The 18,189-nt window shown below is 40.0% G+C and overlaps 1 protein-coding gene across 1 annotated transcript; it reads right to left on the bottom strand.

Annotated features, from left to right (window-relative positions):
- Nucleotides 1-1,336: 1,336 nt before the first annotated feature.
- On the bottom strand, nt 1,337-13,529 carry SNRPD1 (small nuclear ribonucleoprotein D1 polypeptide). Its single transcript, XM_006733043.3, has 4 exons — nt 13,371-13,529; nt 6,586-6,662; nt 4,834-5,025; nt 1,337-1,518 (listed from the first exon to the last, which is right to left on the bottom strand). Exons 1-4 carry the CDS (start codon nt 13,382-13,384, stop codon nt 1,442-1,444), a joined length of 360 nt encoding a protein of 119 aa, XP_006733106.1. The 5' UTR covers nt 13,385-13,529; the 3' UTR covers nt 1,337-1,441.
- Between the last annotated feature and the right edge of the window lie 4,660 nt (nt 13,530-18,189).

An 18,189-nucleotide genomic window follows, 5' to 3' on the forward strand; every position in this document is an offset into this window, starting at 1 on the left:
AGAGACTGAGAGAAGAGCATGAGAGGGGGTAGGATTGGGAGGGTCAGAGGGAGAAGCAGACTCCCCGCTGAGCAGGGAGCCCGCTGCGGGACGCGATCCAGGGACTCCAGGATCATGACCTGAGCCGAAGGCAGTCGCTTAACCAACTGAGCCACCCAGGCGCCCCACCCAATACAAACTTTTTAAAGCAGACAAGATATCGTGAAGTACTCTTTATCACTACAGCATTCACAATTTGCAATTACCTATTAATGATTATTTAACTCTGCTTCCCTTTTAGCCTATAAGCTCCATGAGGGCAGGCGTCAACTCATGTTTATTCATGTGTGCAAAGTCTGTTCTGCCTGCCTCCTTAAAAGTTTGCTCTCCACCATGTGGCATTATTGGGTTCCCTTTCCTTCTATGTGGGTTCAAATAATAGGAGCACCACAAATCTGAGGTTGAAAAATAATGAGAACACACAAATGCACTTGCTATCTCTCAATTTATGTAACCCTCTTATGGAGCCTAAACCTTTTAAGATAATCTTTGCAGAAAATTTCCTTCACATTTAAAAAACAAAAAACCCCAGGTACAGGATTAAATGTAAATACAGATTTAGTTCCCCCCAATCCTCATGGTGTAAGCTCTGCAAGGAACTGCATATACTGAGAGGTATTCTTCTCTAAACTCAACCAATTTCAATAATTAAAAAAAAAAAAATCCTTATTAACAACTGGGAAAGAATCCAATTTTGCTGTCAAAGAAGGTTTTTTTCTTTTTGTTCTTAAAGGAATTCTTGTAAAAGTACTTGATAAAGGAGCCACTGACAGGTACATTTCACATTAACAGATTTTGACACTGCTCACAACTGATAATCTAGTGAATGTTATCTGCAGTTTCAACTCAAGAGAATGTAAAATTATATTCTATTGAGAACCTTAAAAAAAAATCCATTAATGAGTACAACAAAGTCTAAGACTCCTGAATTTGAAGAGGACTATCACCTTTACTAAATACCCAAGTCTCCATAAAGTAAAACTCAGGAAAAGGGAATCAATTTTAGACCCCAATCCACAGGACGTTAGTTCCTGAAGTACCAAAAAGAACTTATTTTACTCATAGGTAGGTTCCACAAAACAGAATCCAAGTAAAACAGTAAAATGCATATTCAGTGCATGTGAAGTAATTAGGTATATATTCTACATACATTCATAAAAAAATTTTAGTTCAAACATTAAAAGCCTGATCTAAGAATGAAATTATTCTGCGTTTGCCTAGTAGTAATACTTAGCTCTTACTATGCAAATATCATGAATATATATGAACTATTAAAATTTGACAGTCAACAGACAACTCCGTCCTACATTTATGTTTATTAAAAACTGACATAAACAAACAAAACCTGTACAAAAAATATCCCCAATCATGTATCACTTTGAAATAGTAATCCTGAGAGACATTATCGCCTAGGACCCCCTCTTCCTCTACCCCGACCACGTCCTCTTCCTCTTCCTCGGCCTCGGCCTCTTCCTGCAACTAAAAAAAGAGAAAAACAAAGTAAGGTTAATTCTCTTCTGCACTGATTGTCACCTTGGCCACCACAAACAGCATCTACAGGAAAGAAAACTTTAACCCAGCTTTTCTCAAATGTGACCTCACAGGCATCCCTCTCAACACATTATCATGCAGAACCAAAAACTGCTGGCTTACAAAGATAATTTAATATTTATTCCATTTGACTCATCAAGTTTTAAAGTATCTATCATGTCTCAAATTCAACACAAAATAAAATCCAAATGATCTGAACCTTACACAAGATGAAAGAGGTATCATATCAACGGAACAGAACATGAACATCATGTGCTAGATTATTTTTGTTACTCAATAGGATCCAAGCAAGTTAATTCAAAGCTAAGAAAGTTTAAAATACATTACATCAAGCAACCTTAAGACTCTTTAAAATCTGAAGTCATTTGATCCAATCATAACAAAGTATTTTAATCATTATAGCAATATCCCTGTGTCAGCTGGTCTCCTAAGTCTACTTGAATATTACACTGACAGAAAACTCACTTCTCAAATGAACTTATTTTCAGTCTTCAGAGACCTATGAATATTAAAAAAATCCTGACATGAAGTTCAAGTCAGTCACATTCTAAACTTGTACCCACTGTTGCCAAACTTGTCATTCAAAGAAACAGAGTAAGTCTAGGACTTTTGTTAGAACAAGGCAGCTTAACCACATTTATCTCCAATTCCTTCTGAAATACTACTCATGACAGAAAAGGAGTAAAAGTGGTAAATACCCATAAAGAAAAAGAAAGAGAAGGAGAGAGGGAACACAGTGGCCAGAAAGTAGACTAACAACTGTAAATGTTTAATAAAGAAAGAGTAACTCTTAGAAGACCTATGACCTTAGAAGCCAAGGGTGAGATGAAGCAGGGGGTGGAAAACAAACAAAATGGTTGACAAACATGTGGTGCAAAAGACTGGTCAGTCCTCTCTTCCCCACCTTGCAAAGTTAATGATTATTTCCCTGACAGGTAGGTAGGAGAGAAAAAGTAAAATAAACCTAAAGACATTGAAGCAGAAAGGCTTCAGATTTGAAAATAACTGCAAAGTGGATAGCAGCAAGAGGCACAGAACTGAGGGGAAGGGAAAGGGGAATTTAGCATTTTTCAAGTTATAGGTTGCAACCTAAATTTTTTTTTTCTTTTTTAAAAAAGATTTTATTAATTTATTTGAGAGAGAGAGAGAGAGAGAGAACACGGAGCAGGGTGAAAGGCAGAAGGAGAAACAGACTCCCTGCTGAGTGGGGAGCCCGATGCGGGGCTCGATCCCAGACTCCACGATCACGACCTGAGCCAAAGGCAGACACTTAACCAACTGAGCCACCCAGGCACCCCTAAAATTTTTTTTAACTAAAAGAGCATAAGAAACATATGGGCATTTGCATGTATTAAGACTAAGTAATTCTTCCTGAGATTTCTGTTTCAGTTATATGCATGAATGGGCCATGAAGCAAAGTATATTTCTTAGCGTGGGTGGAAGGCAAAAAAAGTCTCAAAAATCATTGTTATCAAGTGACCATCTACAAAACACCCAGGCCCTTTCTCCTGCTCTGCTCCTATAATGCTGACTGCCAGGCATTATCTCCTACAGTAGGTGACAGGAATCTTTTTTTGCGCGGGGGGGGGGGGGTTTGAAAAGCTCCAGAAATGACTCTAGATCCTGAAATTTTGCGTCTCCTCAGTGAAGAGGCCAACTCACTTCTGAACTACCCTAAAGTGAGACTCACCAGCTCAGGAGTCCAGCCTCCCCTCCCAGAGCGTCTCTTCCTAGGGTTCTTGTTAAGTAATAGATGGCCAAATACAAGAAACTCAAATTAAGCCTACAACATAAAGATCAAATAAAGAGAGCAAATATGGAGAAGAGAGGGAGAGAGAGACCACTTGATCAAGAAAGAAACTCTTAACTACGTAAGAGAACAAACTGATGGTTACCAGAGAGGAGGGGGAGGAGGGATGGGTGAAATACATGATGGGGATTAAGGAGTGCACTTGTCATGATGACCACCAGGTCACATATGGATCTGTTGAATCACTATGTTGTACACCTGAAACTAATATAACATTGTATGTTAACTAACTGGAATTCAAATAAAAACTTAAACAGATGGGGCACCTGGGTGGCTAAGATGGTTGGGCATCTGCCTTTGGCTCAGGTCATGATCCCAGGGTCCTGGGATCGAGCCCCGCATCAGGCTCCTGGCTCAGCGGGAAGCCTGCTTCTCCCTCTCCCTCTGCCTCTCCCCCTGCTCATGCTCTCTCTCTCTCTGTATCTCTGTGTCTCAAATGAATAAATCTTAAAAAAAAAACCAAAACAAAAACAGAGCAAATAAAAAGAGAAATCCAAGAAAACAAACAATGCCAAGAATAAAATAAAATGTAAATAAAGAAAAAACACTAATATCCTATCCAGTATTTTTCAGATACAGAACAAGATTCTATGAAAAATCATCACAGAACAGGAGGCCTGAAGATTAACTCTATGCTAGACTGGAAGATAAAGTCAAAGAAGTTTCTCAGAAAACAGAAAAAAAAAAAAAGAGAGAAAAGACTTACGACAATTACTCAGAAGACCCAATTATTAAGACTTCCAGGAAGAAAGAATAGAACAAGTATCAAAGAGAAGAAATTTATCAAAGAAGAATTTATCAAAAGAAGAATTTATCATACAAATATATTTCTTGCTTTAAATGGCAGGAATATCCTTATTGAAGGGGTCCACCAAATAAGCAAAACAACAAAATGGAGGAAAACATAGGGAGAGCAAGCAAAGACCCAATGCCAACTCATTAAGAAATTTCAGAATAACAGGAACAGAGTCAAATCTCCAAATCTTTCAAAGTGTATAGAGGGTAGGGAACTAGCCATGCAAAGGCACAAAAAGAATGGCATGTCTTTAACAGCAACACCAAGAATTATTAATAAATACTATATGCTCTCAACGGCAAGTACAGGGAATCAAAAAAACAAAAAAATGTTCACAAATGTTTGTATCTCTTTTTAAAAAAAAAAATATTTTATTTATTTATTCATTAGAGAGAGAGAGACAAAGCATGCGTGTGCAGGCGCATGAGGGCGGGGGGAGAGAGAGGTAGGTAGAAAGAATCTCAAGTAGAATCTAGGCCAAGCACAGGGGATGATGTGGAGATCAGGACCTGAGCTGAAACCAAGAGTTGGAAGCTCAACCAACTAAGCCACCCAGGCGCCCCACAATGTTTATATTTTGAGTAGATCAAAGTATAAATATACATTCACAAAAATGATTATAATCCTTCAAACTTACCAGCTTCCCTTTTCTTAGATTTCACCTTTGGTTCAACATCCACAAGTAGTGTATCCAGAGGTAAGCTATCTGGGAGGATAAAATATCGAATGTTATTTCCTCGAATACTCAGTGTTTCCAGCTGTACCGGTTCTCTATTCTTCAAAGTCATTTTCACAGCTTTCAGATGGGTATTCATGCTGACATCTACACCTAGAGGGAAAAAAAAGAGGGCGGTTATTAGCATGATAAAGAAGGCAACCAGTTAATCTATCAAGCCACAGTAAATACCACAATACAAAAGAATGCTGTCCTGCTACAGTGCAAGTTTCTATGACATAATTTAGTAAAACTGGTTAATGGGTGAATAATGTCAGTATAAACCAGAAATTCTTCCTTCAGAGACTATCCCAGCACATTAATATTTTGCACGGTTAAGTATGCTTACAGCTGTGAATGCAGCAAGCCATGGAGGAACCCTGAATAACACCCGACTCATTCCCACTGTGCCCAGGTATTCTCATTTCAGGGTTAGCAATGTTTACTACATGGTTCTCTCTCACTATCTTCATAACTTCCTTATACCCCATTCCGTGAAGCTATAAGCCTTGTTTTAAATATAAAGTCCTATATGCACTGTAGTATTTTCCTTGTTACTAGGAATTTAACATGTCTTTTTAACTGTATTTTTAAAGGAATGCTACGGTTTTTGTTAATACCTTAATTACCAAACTGCACAGGTTTTGAATGGTCTGCCTCAAACTATTTTTCCCATTGTTTTTAGGGTGAGATTTTGCAAAATAAAAGCACAATTTTCTAGAATGAATATATGGCATTATCTTAGAAATACCCAATTATTGGAGCCTTTACCAATATATCTGAACAAATGGGATAACTAAAGATCTAGTTAATTTCTGTTCCTAGGAAGTTAGGCCAGTAAACATGAATTCTCTCAACTTTCCCAACATCCATCTCAAATAGCAATTACACTTCCTCAGTGTCACATGGTCACTGACCATACGGTATTGAAACGTTATACTGCACTGATTTCTTTTCAAAGCAATTGCTGTTGCAAACATGAGTACACTCAAATACAATCAGTTTAACACTATATTTGTCTTGGTTTACTCAGAGGCTGGATCTATACATTAAAAAATTATTTATAAACTTACAATTTAAATATTTCAGAGACTGGGACTACATACTAAAATAGCATTTTCATTCATTTGGCTCAGCAATTCTTTTGTAATTTTGTGGGGAACACCTACTACAAGTGAAGAATTGCAGTAGCCTTAAACTACACATACGGTATCATTAAAGCAAAGAGTTAGACATGAAAGAAAAAAAGAATGAAGGAAAATACTCTCAAATAACCCATTCCCCATATATATTTTTACCCAAAGTAATCAAACATGAAAATCCCATCCTCTATCTTCAAGGACTTTACAACCTAATAGAGAACACAAAATTCTAAGAAAGAGTAAAATGTACTTTGAAAGATGCAATATTCTAGGCAGAGGAACACACACAGGCAAAAAGCACAAAGGCTTTAAAAAAAGGAAAACAGGGATCACATGCAGGATAACCTGGGGAATTCGGTTTGGTCTTAGCACAAGTACTTAAGGTAAAACTTAAGAAGGTCAATGAAATAATCCAAACAAAAAGAATGGGATGTCTACAATAATGTTCATTAAGTAACCGAAAAAGAATTCTGGCCTTAAAAGTAGAAGAGGTGGAAAAAAAAATTGTTACAAAGCTGTCTAATCTCCATACCTGTGATTGTTCCATGGACCTGTGTTCCATTCTTTAATTCGATGGTTACAGTTTCGTGACTCAATTTCATCAAAAATCTGTAAAAACAGTGGAAATATAGTAGTAAGTGTCCGCCTTTAACATTTTACAATCTTTTTTAAGTCAAAGGGTGAAATTTCTAGATGTTCAAAATCTGCTATAGATGCTACCTGTATCAATTCCTATTAATAATCTGCACAACAATTTCAGCTTTCCTTGAATTATACCCTCAATATTTATGAAGGAGTATAATATCAAAAGCTGTCATTTGGACATTTCTGATTCTCTAAACCATTATACAGCTTAACCTCCAATCCATGCATACAGATCCTAAAATCATTATAATCCACACAACTGAAATCAAGAAATTATATGAAAGTGGTCAAAAGGTACAAACTTCCAGTTATAAGGCAAATTAAGTATTAGGAATGTCACATACAACATGATAACTATAGTTATTAATGCTACTGTACAGTAGATCCTGAAAGTTCTCATCACAAGAAAAAAACATTTTTTCCCCCTTCTCTTTTTTGGTATCCATACTGGATGATGTATGTTAACTAAACCTACTGTGGTAATCATTTTGCAATATACATAAGCCAAATCATTATGCTGTACACCTTAAGCTTATACAGAGCTGTATGTCCATTATATCTCACTAAAGTAGAAAGAAAAAATTATAATTGGTAGTAAAAAATTATATGCTTCCTATACGTATGTGGAATAAAAGTCTCCCTTTCTAACCCCCCTCCATGTATATGGGGAGATTCTTCTAGACCATTTTATGTGCACTCGTAAGCATATACATAAAATGTTTTTATGCAAATTGGGTCATAACTTTATTGACTTTTATACCCTGTAATTCTCATTCAGCTTAAAGACATTTTAAAATACATATATCTGTTTATAACAAATCCATTTATGCAAATCCTTAGCAACACTTTTACCAATCTTCTAAATCTTCATCAATTCTACAGGGGAAAAAAAAAGAATCTGTTTTTCCCTTTTACTTGTAAGACTGAACATCTTTCCATGAATATGAGAAATCTGTATTTCTTTTGTGAACTACTTATTCACACGTTTTCAATTAGGTCAAAAAAATTTTTAATTTTCTACCGATTTGCCACAGCCATTCAAGTTTGTGGTTTTTATTTTTAGGTTGTTAAATTTGTGAATACTTCTGATTAATCTGTTCAAGAAGATGTTTCCCACCCCAAGACTGTAAGAAGTCTTATTCCTTCTAGTTTTCTTTTTTAAAAGATTTTATTTTGAGAGAGAGAGAGGAGAGAGAAAGTGTGCGCACAGAGGACGGGGCAGAGAGAGAAGAAGAGAATCTCAAGTAGACTCCACACTGAACGTGGAATCCAGCGCAGGGTTCAATCCCATGACCCTGAGATCATGACCTAAGCTGAAACCAAGAGTCAGATGCTCAACTGAGTAAGCCACCCAGATGCTCCTTTTCTGTTTAGTTTTAATCCACTTGGAATTCATTTCTTTTCTGTGCAGCATGAGGTAGATATCTGCCTTTATTTTTTCCCTCAATTAGACAGCCAGATGCCTCAATAACGTTCACTGAGTAATCCATCCATTCCCTACCTCATCTAGTCTTTCATTCTCCCTCAACTTATTACTATGAAATATTTCAGAGAAACAAAAATTGAAAGGTTCACAAATTATTAAAATGTTGCCATTCAGGGATGCCTGGCTCAGTCAGTTAAGCGTCTGCCTTCGGCTCAGGTCATGATCCCAGGGTCCTAGGATGAAGCTCCCCTCCTTGCTCAGCGGGGAGCCTTCTTCTCCCTCTGCCTGCTGCTTCCCCTGCTTGTGCTCTGTCTCTGACAAATAAATAAATAAAATCTTTTTAAAAAGTTGCCATTTATGTGGGAGTGTCCCCACACAATTATACTTTCACCATATGATCTATACTGCATTCATCTTCTAGTGAGAATATTCTCCTACATAATCATAATATCACAATCACACCCAGGAAAGTGAACAAGAATCCTACAATATGATCCAACAATGTAGTTATTTCTAATTTATAATACATACTTTGTACACTCTATCATAGCATCATACTAAATTATACATGTAGAATCACCTATTTTTCTCCCCAATTAGACTACTCCAAGGATCAAAACCTTCATATCTAATCCTGGGTGTCAAAGACACTGAATAATAGTTGGCTGAAATGCTTCAACGATTAAAAGGGAAGATAATCTGGGGCACCTGGGTGGCTCAGATGGTTAAGCGTCTGCCTTCGGCTCAGGTCATGATCCCAAGGTCCTGGAATTGAGCCCCGCATCAGGCTCCCTGCTCAGCGGGAAGCCTGCTTCTCCCTCTGCTCTGCCCCTGCTTGTGTTCCCTCTCTCGCTGTGTCTCTCTCTGTCAAATAAATAAATAAAATCTTAAAAAAAAAAAAAAAAAAGAGCATGATATACCTTTAAAAAAGAAAAGGGAAGATAATCTTAAAATATCACTTTTTAGTGGCACAGACAGCTATCAAAAAGGGGGTCACTTGGTTTGGGACATATTAAGTCCCAAATTTTAAAAAGTTAATCTGTCCCTATATAAAGATCCATGTAATGATTCCTTTTCATATTTGTTGTCAAGAAAATAAAGTCTCTCTTGGGGCGCCTGGGTGGCTCAAATGGTTAGGCGTCTGCCTTCAGCTCGGGTCATGGTCTCCAAGTCCTGGGATTGAGCCCCACATCGGGCTCCTGGCTGGCTCAGAGGGGAGCCTGCTTCTCCCTCTCCCCCTGCTTGTGTGCTCTGTCTCTCTCTCTCAAATGAATAAATAAAATCTTAAAAAAAAAAAAAAAGAAAGAAAAGAAAGTCTCTCTCAATAAACCGTTAATACTTTATTTCATCAGACAAAAATTCTTTATGCTCTAAATTTAATTATCGCTTATAATTATATTAGCTTAGAATTTTCATCTAACAGTTTCTTTCCATTATCTTTTCTTTTAGGGCACCTGGCTGGCGCAATAAGTAGAGCATGCAACTCTTGATATCCGGGTCATGAGTTTGAGCCCCACTTTGGGCATATAGTTTACTTAATTAAAAAAAAAATCTTTTGGGGCGTCTGGATGGTTCAGTCATTAAGCGTCTGCCTTCGGCTCAGGTCATGATCCCGGGGTCCTGGGATCGAGCCCCGCATCAGGATCCCTGCTCAGCGGGAAGCCTCCTTCTCCCTCTCCCACTCCGCCTGCTTGTGTTCCCTCTCTCGCGGTCTCTCTCTGTGTCAAATAAATAAAATCTCTAAAAATAAAAAAAATCTTTGAATTGTCTCCCCTCAAGTAACTTTTTTTTTTTTTTAAGATTTTATTTATTTATGTCAGAGAGAGAGAGCGCACAAGCAGGGGGAGCAGCCGGCAGAAGAGGCAGAAAGAGAAGCAGGATCCCCGCTGAGCAGGGAGCCCGATGCGGAATTTGATCCCAGGACCCTGAGATCATGACCCGAGCCAAAGGCAGACGCTTAACTGACTGAGCCACCCAGGCATCCCAAGGTTTAACTTTTCTTAAAGAACATTTACTTATTTATTTCAGAGAGACAGAGAGAGAGAGAGAGAGCTCACAGAGGAGAGGGAGACAAGCAGACTCCCCACAGACTGGGCAACCCCATGTGGGGCTTGATCCCAGGACCGAGATCATGACCCGAGCCAAAATCCAGAGTCGGACACTTAACCAACTGAGCCACCCAGGCGCCCCAACATTTAACTTTTATAGAAGCTCAAATCATTTGTGGAAATAGGATTGAAGTAAAAATAAAACATTTTAGTAATCAATCTACCATATGGAAGTAAAAAGAAAAACCAACGTAAGCAAAATGGTTTCTGAAGGAATCAAAATACATTTCAGCAAGTCCAAGGATGTGTCTTTGACAAATATTGTTTGGAAATGAGGATTAAAAATGAATGACTAGGAGCTCAAACTCTAGCGGAAAGGACAGACACACAGAAGATATTTAAAGGTAACTAAATTTAAAAAGCAATGGATATATGCATAGGCTTTTGCCAGGAACATAATGTAGCATGGATAGGAGGGAGTCAGAGCTTAGTGAACTTCTAGTAAGAAGTCTGAAAAGTTGGAAATATGCAGCAAAAAGAGACAAGAGCAAAGATCTGGGAGTAAGAAACAGCCCAACATGAAGAGAAACTATAGCTACACTACCAATGGATAAGTAGAGAAGAGTTAGGTAGGTTCCTTTCATGGACAGCGCAAGCTGTTAAAGAGCTACTGAAGGGTTTTCATCAACAAAGTGGAGTGCCAGGGTCATACTCATATTGGAAGACAAATTAGGTGGCTAGAGCAGTACATAAAGTTACAGTTATCAAGACAGGAACCAACAAATAGATAATGAAACAGAAAAGAGTCCAGAAATGAACCCACATTTAGTTAATTTTCTACAAAGGCGCCAATGGGACTGTCAAAGCACTCCAATCGGCAAAAGAAAGCCTTTTCAACAAATGATGAAATCCATGGTAATAGGGGTTTATATTCCCTAAGAATATGGAATAACTGGAAGTCTATGTAGAAAAAAATGAACCTGGAACCCTAACTCACACCACTTACCAAAATTAACTCAAGATAGATCACAGGCCTAAACATAAAAGTTAAAATGATAAAGCTTTAAGAGGAAAACATAGGAGAATAACTTCATGGTTTGAGGGTAGGCAAAAACTGGACAGTACCCAGAGAATAACCATAAAAGGAAAAGCTGGTAAATTAAAACTTCAAAATAAATTTCTGCTCACCAAAAGAACTTATTAAAGGAATGAACAAGCAAGTTAAACTGGGAGAAATTATACCTGACAGAGGACTAGTATGTAGGATATATAAAGAATTCTTACAATTCAATAATAAACACAATCAAAACCGAACACTTCACAAAGAGACATGAATGGCCAATAAGCAGGTGAAAAGGTGTTCAACATCACTAGTCATTAGGAAAATGCAAATTAAAGCCATAACAAGACACTACTACACAAGCACTGAAATGGCTAAAATTGTGAAATCCTGGCAATTTATCAGATCATCAAGAAAGAAGTCAAAGACAACTCGCAGGCCTTTGTTTAGAGTTTGACAGTAAGGATGATAGTGCCACCAACCATCGTACAAAAATAAGTCAACCGTAAATGCAAACCAGTTAGACAAATACCCATTTTCTTGGCACAAAATACATTCTCCAGTAAGAAGAAATTTTATTTCTACTGTCTAAGACACAGAATAGGATTCAGTACAGACTTTAAAATTTTCAGGAAAACTGTCACAACACGCAGTATCTTTAAATGAGACAAACTGATTCCAAAGAGTCTGACACAAAACTTAACTGTAAGTAGATTCAGACGGGCAGGTATGGAGAAACTCCGAAAATATACTGTAAATTCTGGGGCGTTTGTCTCCAAAGTTACAGTTCAAATAAAAATGGACTAAACGTTAACCTTAAATGCCTTCCCTATAAACTCTGAATACACATTGAGGGTTTTATATGTTATTTTTTCTTTTAAAGATTTTATTTATTTGAGAGAGAGAGAGAATGAGAAAGAGAGAGAGCACAGGAGAGGGGGGAGGGTCAGAGGGAGAAGCAGACTCCCTGCTGAGCAGGGAGCCCGATGCGGGACTCGATCCAGGCACTCCAAGATCATGACCCGAGCCGAAAGCAGTCGCTCAACGAACTGAGCGACCCAGGCGCCCCCTATGTTATTTCACCCATACTAGAAATTATCTACTTATCTGTCTTCACAAAACAGAAAGTTTCAAGAAGACAGGAACCCCACCTTAAAAAAAGAAAATCCATTACCAGCGCACAGCGTAACAGGTGCCCAATAATTGATCGCAACTGACAAACCTTGGTTCAGACAAGAGCCTAGCTACGTGTATAACTGCTAACTTAATCAGAAACTTCCTCTATGTTCAAGGCTCTCCCCCTCAAGGAAAAACACCAAAACCTAATCTATCTGCAGGTAGTTTAGAATGAATCACTCAAATCAGTAAACCAGTAGTCTCAACTAACCGATGAAGTTTAAACGCAAATAAAACAGAACAGCGATTATCAGCGTAATCAGTCACAAACACGTAAACTGATTCTGCCTCCCCTGGGGAGATTCTTTTCCTGAATTAAAGTCCTATTTTGAAGGGACGTGTGAGTTGAGTAATCTTAAATCTAAGGAGTTATCAAAATATAAACAACAACAACAAAAAAACCCCTAATGAAACCGTAAGTCCAATCCTTATTTAAAACATTTCGGAAATGGGTTTCATTATTTCCAGATAAACCCCTGCAGTTTCTAAGTACATCTTAAAAGCTCATTAATTTAACGCAATGCATACAATTATTCTTTATGTCTCCCACGTTCTCAGAGAACCTAGAACACTCAGTTATATTTGCCGGTCCTGAGCGCTGAGACGGCCCAGAAAAGTAATCTAGACTAAGAGCACGAGTCCTAATGAAATGAACATCTTCAACTAACCGAAAGTAAGAGCTTGCACCTTTACGGTCTCTAAGACACTAAGGGGAAAGAAACCGACAGGCTTTTACGTCCACTTGTCTGAAGACATGCGGGATCCGCGAGCTATCCAGTCTGAAGCCCTGGTTCCAACGCCCGCGGCAGCGCGGCCAAGATGTGGCGGGAGCAGTGGGCGCGGGAGGCCGTTAGCAGGCCGCGCGCGCACGCGGCTTTCGCGCCTCCCGCAACTGGGCAGTCCGGCCTCCCGCTCGCGGCCCAAATCGTCACAGCCCTAACCGCGCTGGGTTACCTCCTCACCTCACGAGCTTCATCCTAGCGGCGCCGTCTCTCTTTCGGTCGGATAGTGAACAAAACCGGACTACCCAGGTCCGAAAGTCTAGGCGTATGAATGGCCGGAAACGCCTACTCCTTGGGCTCCGACGTAAAGAGCGCGAGGAGCGCGGCGGACGCAAAGCGGAAACGCCGAGGCCACGCTGTGCCGTACTCCCTTCCGGCTGCGCGGAACGTCACTACGGCCCCTGGCGGCTGGAGGTGTGTCTTGCGATGGCTGAGATGACTTAGCGCAGGTCTAGGAGGAAAATTACAGTAAGGTGGGGGAGTGGGGATTTGAGGAGATTAGATCCAATTAGTGGGCCCTTCGGCACGGCCGGGAGCCGTGTGTTAATGCAGCAGTAAGTATACCCGTGAAGTTCGGGAAGTTCTGAGAAAGCCCGAAAAATTATGCTAATTCCGCTCCAACACCAGGAATGTACCAGAAGAAAATCACAGTTTAGCGGATTATTTTTCCTTTTTTTTTTTTTTTAAGATTTTACTTATTTATTTGTCAGAGAGAGAGAGAAAGAGTATAAGCAAAGGGAGCGGCAGGCAGAGAGAGAAGCAGGTTCCCTGCTGAGCAAGGAACCTGATGCCGTGCTCACTCCTAGGACCTTGGGATCATGACCTGAGCTGAAGGCAGACACAACTGACTGAGCCACCCAGGCGTCCCTATTTTTACTTTAAATTCTGGTCACAAACCTCAGAAGGGTACCCTACACTGTTGAGAGATCTGTTGTGGTTCTCTAATAAGCTCACAAACTATTTCATACCTTTTCTCTCCCTCTGAAACCTTCTACAGTTTCTTTCTCAGATCACTCTCTAATATTTCCTGCTTTTAGAAAACCAGAAGCCACCTTTTCAGCTTTTCTTCCAGTTAGAAGGGTAGAAATACTATTGCTCCTTTCAAAGGCAAATTCCTCTTCACTGTAGTCTGGATCCCAGCTCTCATTTTTTCAAGAATTTCACTCCTTCAGTTATCTCCTAACTCGAATCCTCAATCTCTCTCTCTTCACGGGATTTAAAAAAAAAAACACAACTTTATCTTAAAAACAAAATTCTTCCCTGATGCAGCTCCAGCTACTGCTAGATTTCTTTCACATAAAAACTTCTTGAATGTGTTGTCTATGCTTGTTTTATCACCTCTAATTCACTCTTCAGACTCCATTGATACTGCTTTTCTAAAGGTCATCAAAAACCTCGAGACAAACCTCTGTCTTCATCTTACTCAACATTTCCGCAGCATTTAACATTACCCTTTTGAAACACACGCCTCTCTTGACTTTCAGGATGCCGAGCTTACCTGATGCTACTCCTATGCCAATAGTTACACTTTCTAGGTCTCAGCTGCCTCATCCTCTATTGAGCCATTACATGTTGGAGAGTTTCAGGGTTTACGCCAGGTGCAGTCTTATTACGGATACTTTCTCCTTTAGCCTAGGTGATCTCCTCTAAAACCAGGGCTTTGATTTGTATCTTCAGCCTGGATGCCATCCTTGATTATCAGAACTCTTGGAAGTGTAAGGCAATGCTCATCCAACTTTTATGTGCCTAGGACATACCTGAGGAAATTTTAGAATGAAAATTCTGATTCAGTTGGTGTGGGGGCTGAAATTCTATATTTCTAAAAGCCTTCAGTTGATGAAGATGCCCCTAGTCTATGCCCTACCATAATTTTTTTTTTTAAAGATTTTATTTATTTATTTGAGACAGAGAATGAAAGAGAGAGAGCACATGAGAGGGGGGAGGGTCAGAGAGAGAAGCAAGCTCCTTGCTGAGCAGGGAGCCCGATGCGGGACTCGATCCAGGGACTCCAGGATCATGACCTGAGCCGAAGGCAGTCGCTTAACCAACTGAGCCACCCAGGCGCCCTATGCCCTACCATAATTTGAGTAGCAAGACTGTAATGTTCATTTGTGTGTTGCCTTCTCAATATCTATCCATCTCCCTTCCCAACAGTTCCTAATAATCTGATGATCCATGTGATCCCAATGAAGCTGACTCTATCCTTGTGTCAATCATCACGTTCCATTACTTGTCCACAGTGGGCTTGGAATGTAAACTGATCCAGTCAGACCTTTGCAGGGAATTCTCTTTCCTTTTGAATGTGAATGAAGAAGTAGTAGCCCCTGGAGTTTTATTGGGAACGCCCTTAGAACCAAGAGAAGAATCAGTTTTAGGAGAGACTTAAAAAAATAAAATCCGGGGCGCCTGGGTGGCTCAGTTGGTTAAGCGACTGCCTTCGGCTCAGGTCATGATCCTGGAGTCCCGGGATCGAGTCCCACATCGGGCTCCCTGCTCAGCAGGGAGTCTGCTTCTCCCTCTGACCCTCCTGCCTCTCATGCTCTCTGTCTCTCATTCTCTCTCTCTCAAATAAAAAAAAAAAAAAAAAAAAAAATAAAATCCATGATGATATTAATAAGCCCGTGGAAATTAAGATTAAGGGGACACCTGGGTGTCTCAGTGGGCTAAGTATCCAACTGTTGATTTAGGCTCAGGTCATGATCTCAGGGTTGGGAGATGGAGTCCTGCATTTGGCTCTGTGCTGGGCATGGAGCCTGCTTAAGATTCTCTCTCCCCCCCCCCTTCTCCCACTTCACGCACTCTTGCATGTGCGCTCTTTCTCAAAAAATCAATCAATTAAAATTAAAGCTGGTGGGGGGTGGGTAATAAATAAATTTAAATTAAATAAAATTAAAAACTCAGTTCCTCAGTTGCAATACTCATATTTCAAGTGCTCAAGAGCCCTATGTGGCTATGGCTACCCTTTGAGATAGTGCAGATATAGAACATTTGCATCATTACAGAAAGTTTGATTAGTGCTGCCCTGTTTATTACCATATTTTTTTCCTTCTTTGCATTTAATTGTTATTTACTTACTTATTTATTTATTTTTTTAAAAGATTTTATTTATTTATTTGAGAGAGAGAATGAGAAAGAGAGAGCACATGAGAGGAGGGAGGTCAGAAGGAGAAGCAGACTCCCCGCTGAGCAGGAAGCCCGATGCGGGACTCGATCCTGAGACTCCAGGATCATGACCTGAGCCGAAGGCAGTCGCTTAACCAACTGAGCCACCCAGGCGCCCTATTTACTTATTTATTAACTGACTTGAAAAATGTACTGTCTGAAGGCAGGGTCTTTTTTTTTTTTTAAAGATTTTATTTATTTGACAGAGAGCGCACAAGCAGGGGGAGCAGCAGAGGGAGAGTGTGAAGCAGACTCTCCGCTGAGTAAGGAACCGGTGTGAGGCTCAATCCCAGGACCCTGGGATCATGACCTGAGCCAAAGGCAGATGCTTAACTGACTGAGCCACCCAGGCACCTCTGAAGGCAGGGATTTGTATCTGTTCTGTTAATTTCTATATTCCCAGTATCTAGAATAGTGAGTTGCACACAACGTGCCCTCAATAAATATTTATGAAATAACTGATTGTCTCCCCCATTAGAATGTATGCTACATGAGGAAGGGTACTCTGTGTGTATTGTTCACTACAGTATCCCTAGTACCAAGCTCAGAGTACTCCTTCCTGCTATCCTCAAGGCCTTTTCTACTTTGGTTTTGCCTACCTTTTTTTTAAGATTTTATTCATTTGAGAGAGAGAGTGAGCACGCGCACGTGAGAGAGCACGAGAGGGGGGTGGGGGGGCAGGGAGAAGGAGAAGCAGACTCCCTGCTAAGCAGGGAGTCTGACACTGGGCTCAAGCCCCTGACCCTGGGATCATGACCTGAGCTGAAGGCAGACGCTTAACTGATTGAGCCACCCTGGCGCCCCAGCTCTGCCTACCTTTTAATCCCTTTTCCCCTCAATAATATTGGAATATTTGAGTTCCTGCAACTCATCAAGTTCCCTCTCCTCTCTGGACTTTTGTAATTCAGTTCTTTAATCTGGCTAACACTTATTCCTTCTCAAGTGTATGGGGCCAGCATTATTACTTATATGTGTTAGTAGCGAGTGTCCCAGAAGATGGCAAATTGAAATGCCAGTATCAGTTGATTTATACCAAATTGCTATACTTTTTCTTTGTTTTTATTTTCTAGATTGAAGTGGTTTTTTTTTTTAGAATTTTAGCTCTTGTAGTAATTATCTCAAACTGTCAAGAGTCTTTTTTTTTTTTTTTTTAAGATTTTATTTATTTATTTGACAGAGTTAGTGAGAGCAGGAACACAAGCAGGGAGAGTGGGAGAGGGAGAAGCAGGCATCTTGCTGAGCAGGGAGCTCGATGTGGGGCTCGATCCCAGGACCCTGGGATCATGACCTGAGCCAAAGGCAGACGCTTAACGGCTGAGCCACCCAGGCGCCCCTCAAACTGTCAAGAGTCTTGAAATAAAGTCAACAAGAGTGGACCAACAAAGAAAAAAAACTTTATTTGCTGCTAGCAGAAGGATCAGTCTGAACGTGTCTGGAAGTTAGCAGAGGCTTTATAGGTTCTGGCATTTAGATTTGTCACAAGAAAAAAAGGAACAAGGAAATGAAAATATGATATATGGGGCAATGCAACTGCTTCATTATTAGCTTTTAGAAATAGATGTCCTCATGATAAACAAGGGCAGGAAAGTACATTCTACAGTTTGGAGTTAGAAAGGAAAACAATTTAAACAATTCTAGATTACATTCACAATTTTGAATTTATCAAGAGAATTTACAAGTAGAGGCTTGTAGTTCTTGTAAGAATTGAGAAAAAGGGGGCGCCTGGGTGGCTCAGTCGTTAAGCGTCTGCCTTCGGCTCAGGTCATGATCACAGGGTCCTGGGATCGAGCCCCGCATCGGGTTCTCTGCTCTGCGGGAAGCCTGCTTCTCCCTCTTC

This window comes from Leptonychotes weddellii, chromosome 13 (assembly GCF_054177405.1).
Source record: "Leptonychotes weddellii isolate Sample4059 chromosome 13, ASM5417740v2, whole genome shotgun sequence".
Taxonomy (NCBI): domain Eukaryota; kingdom Metazoa; phylum Chordata; class Mammalia; order Carnivora; family Phocidae; genus Leptonychotes; species Leptonychotes weddellii.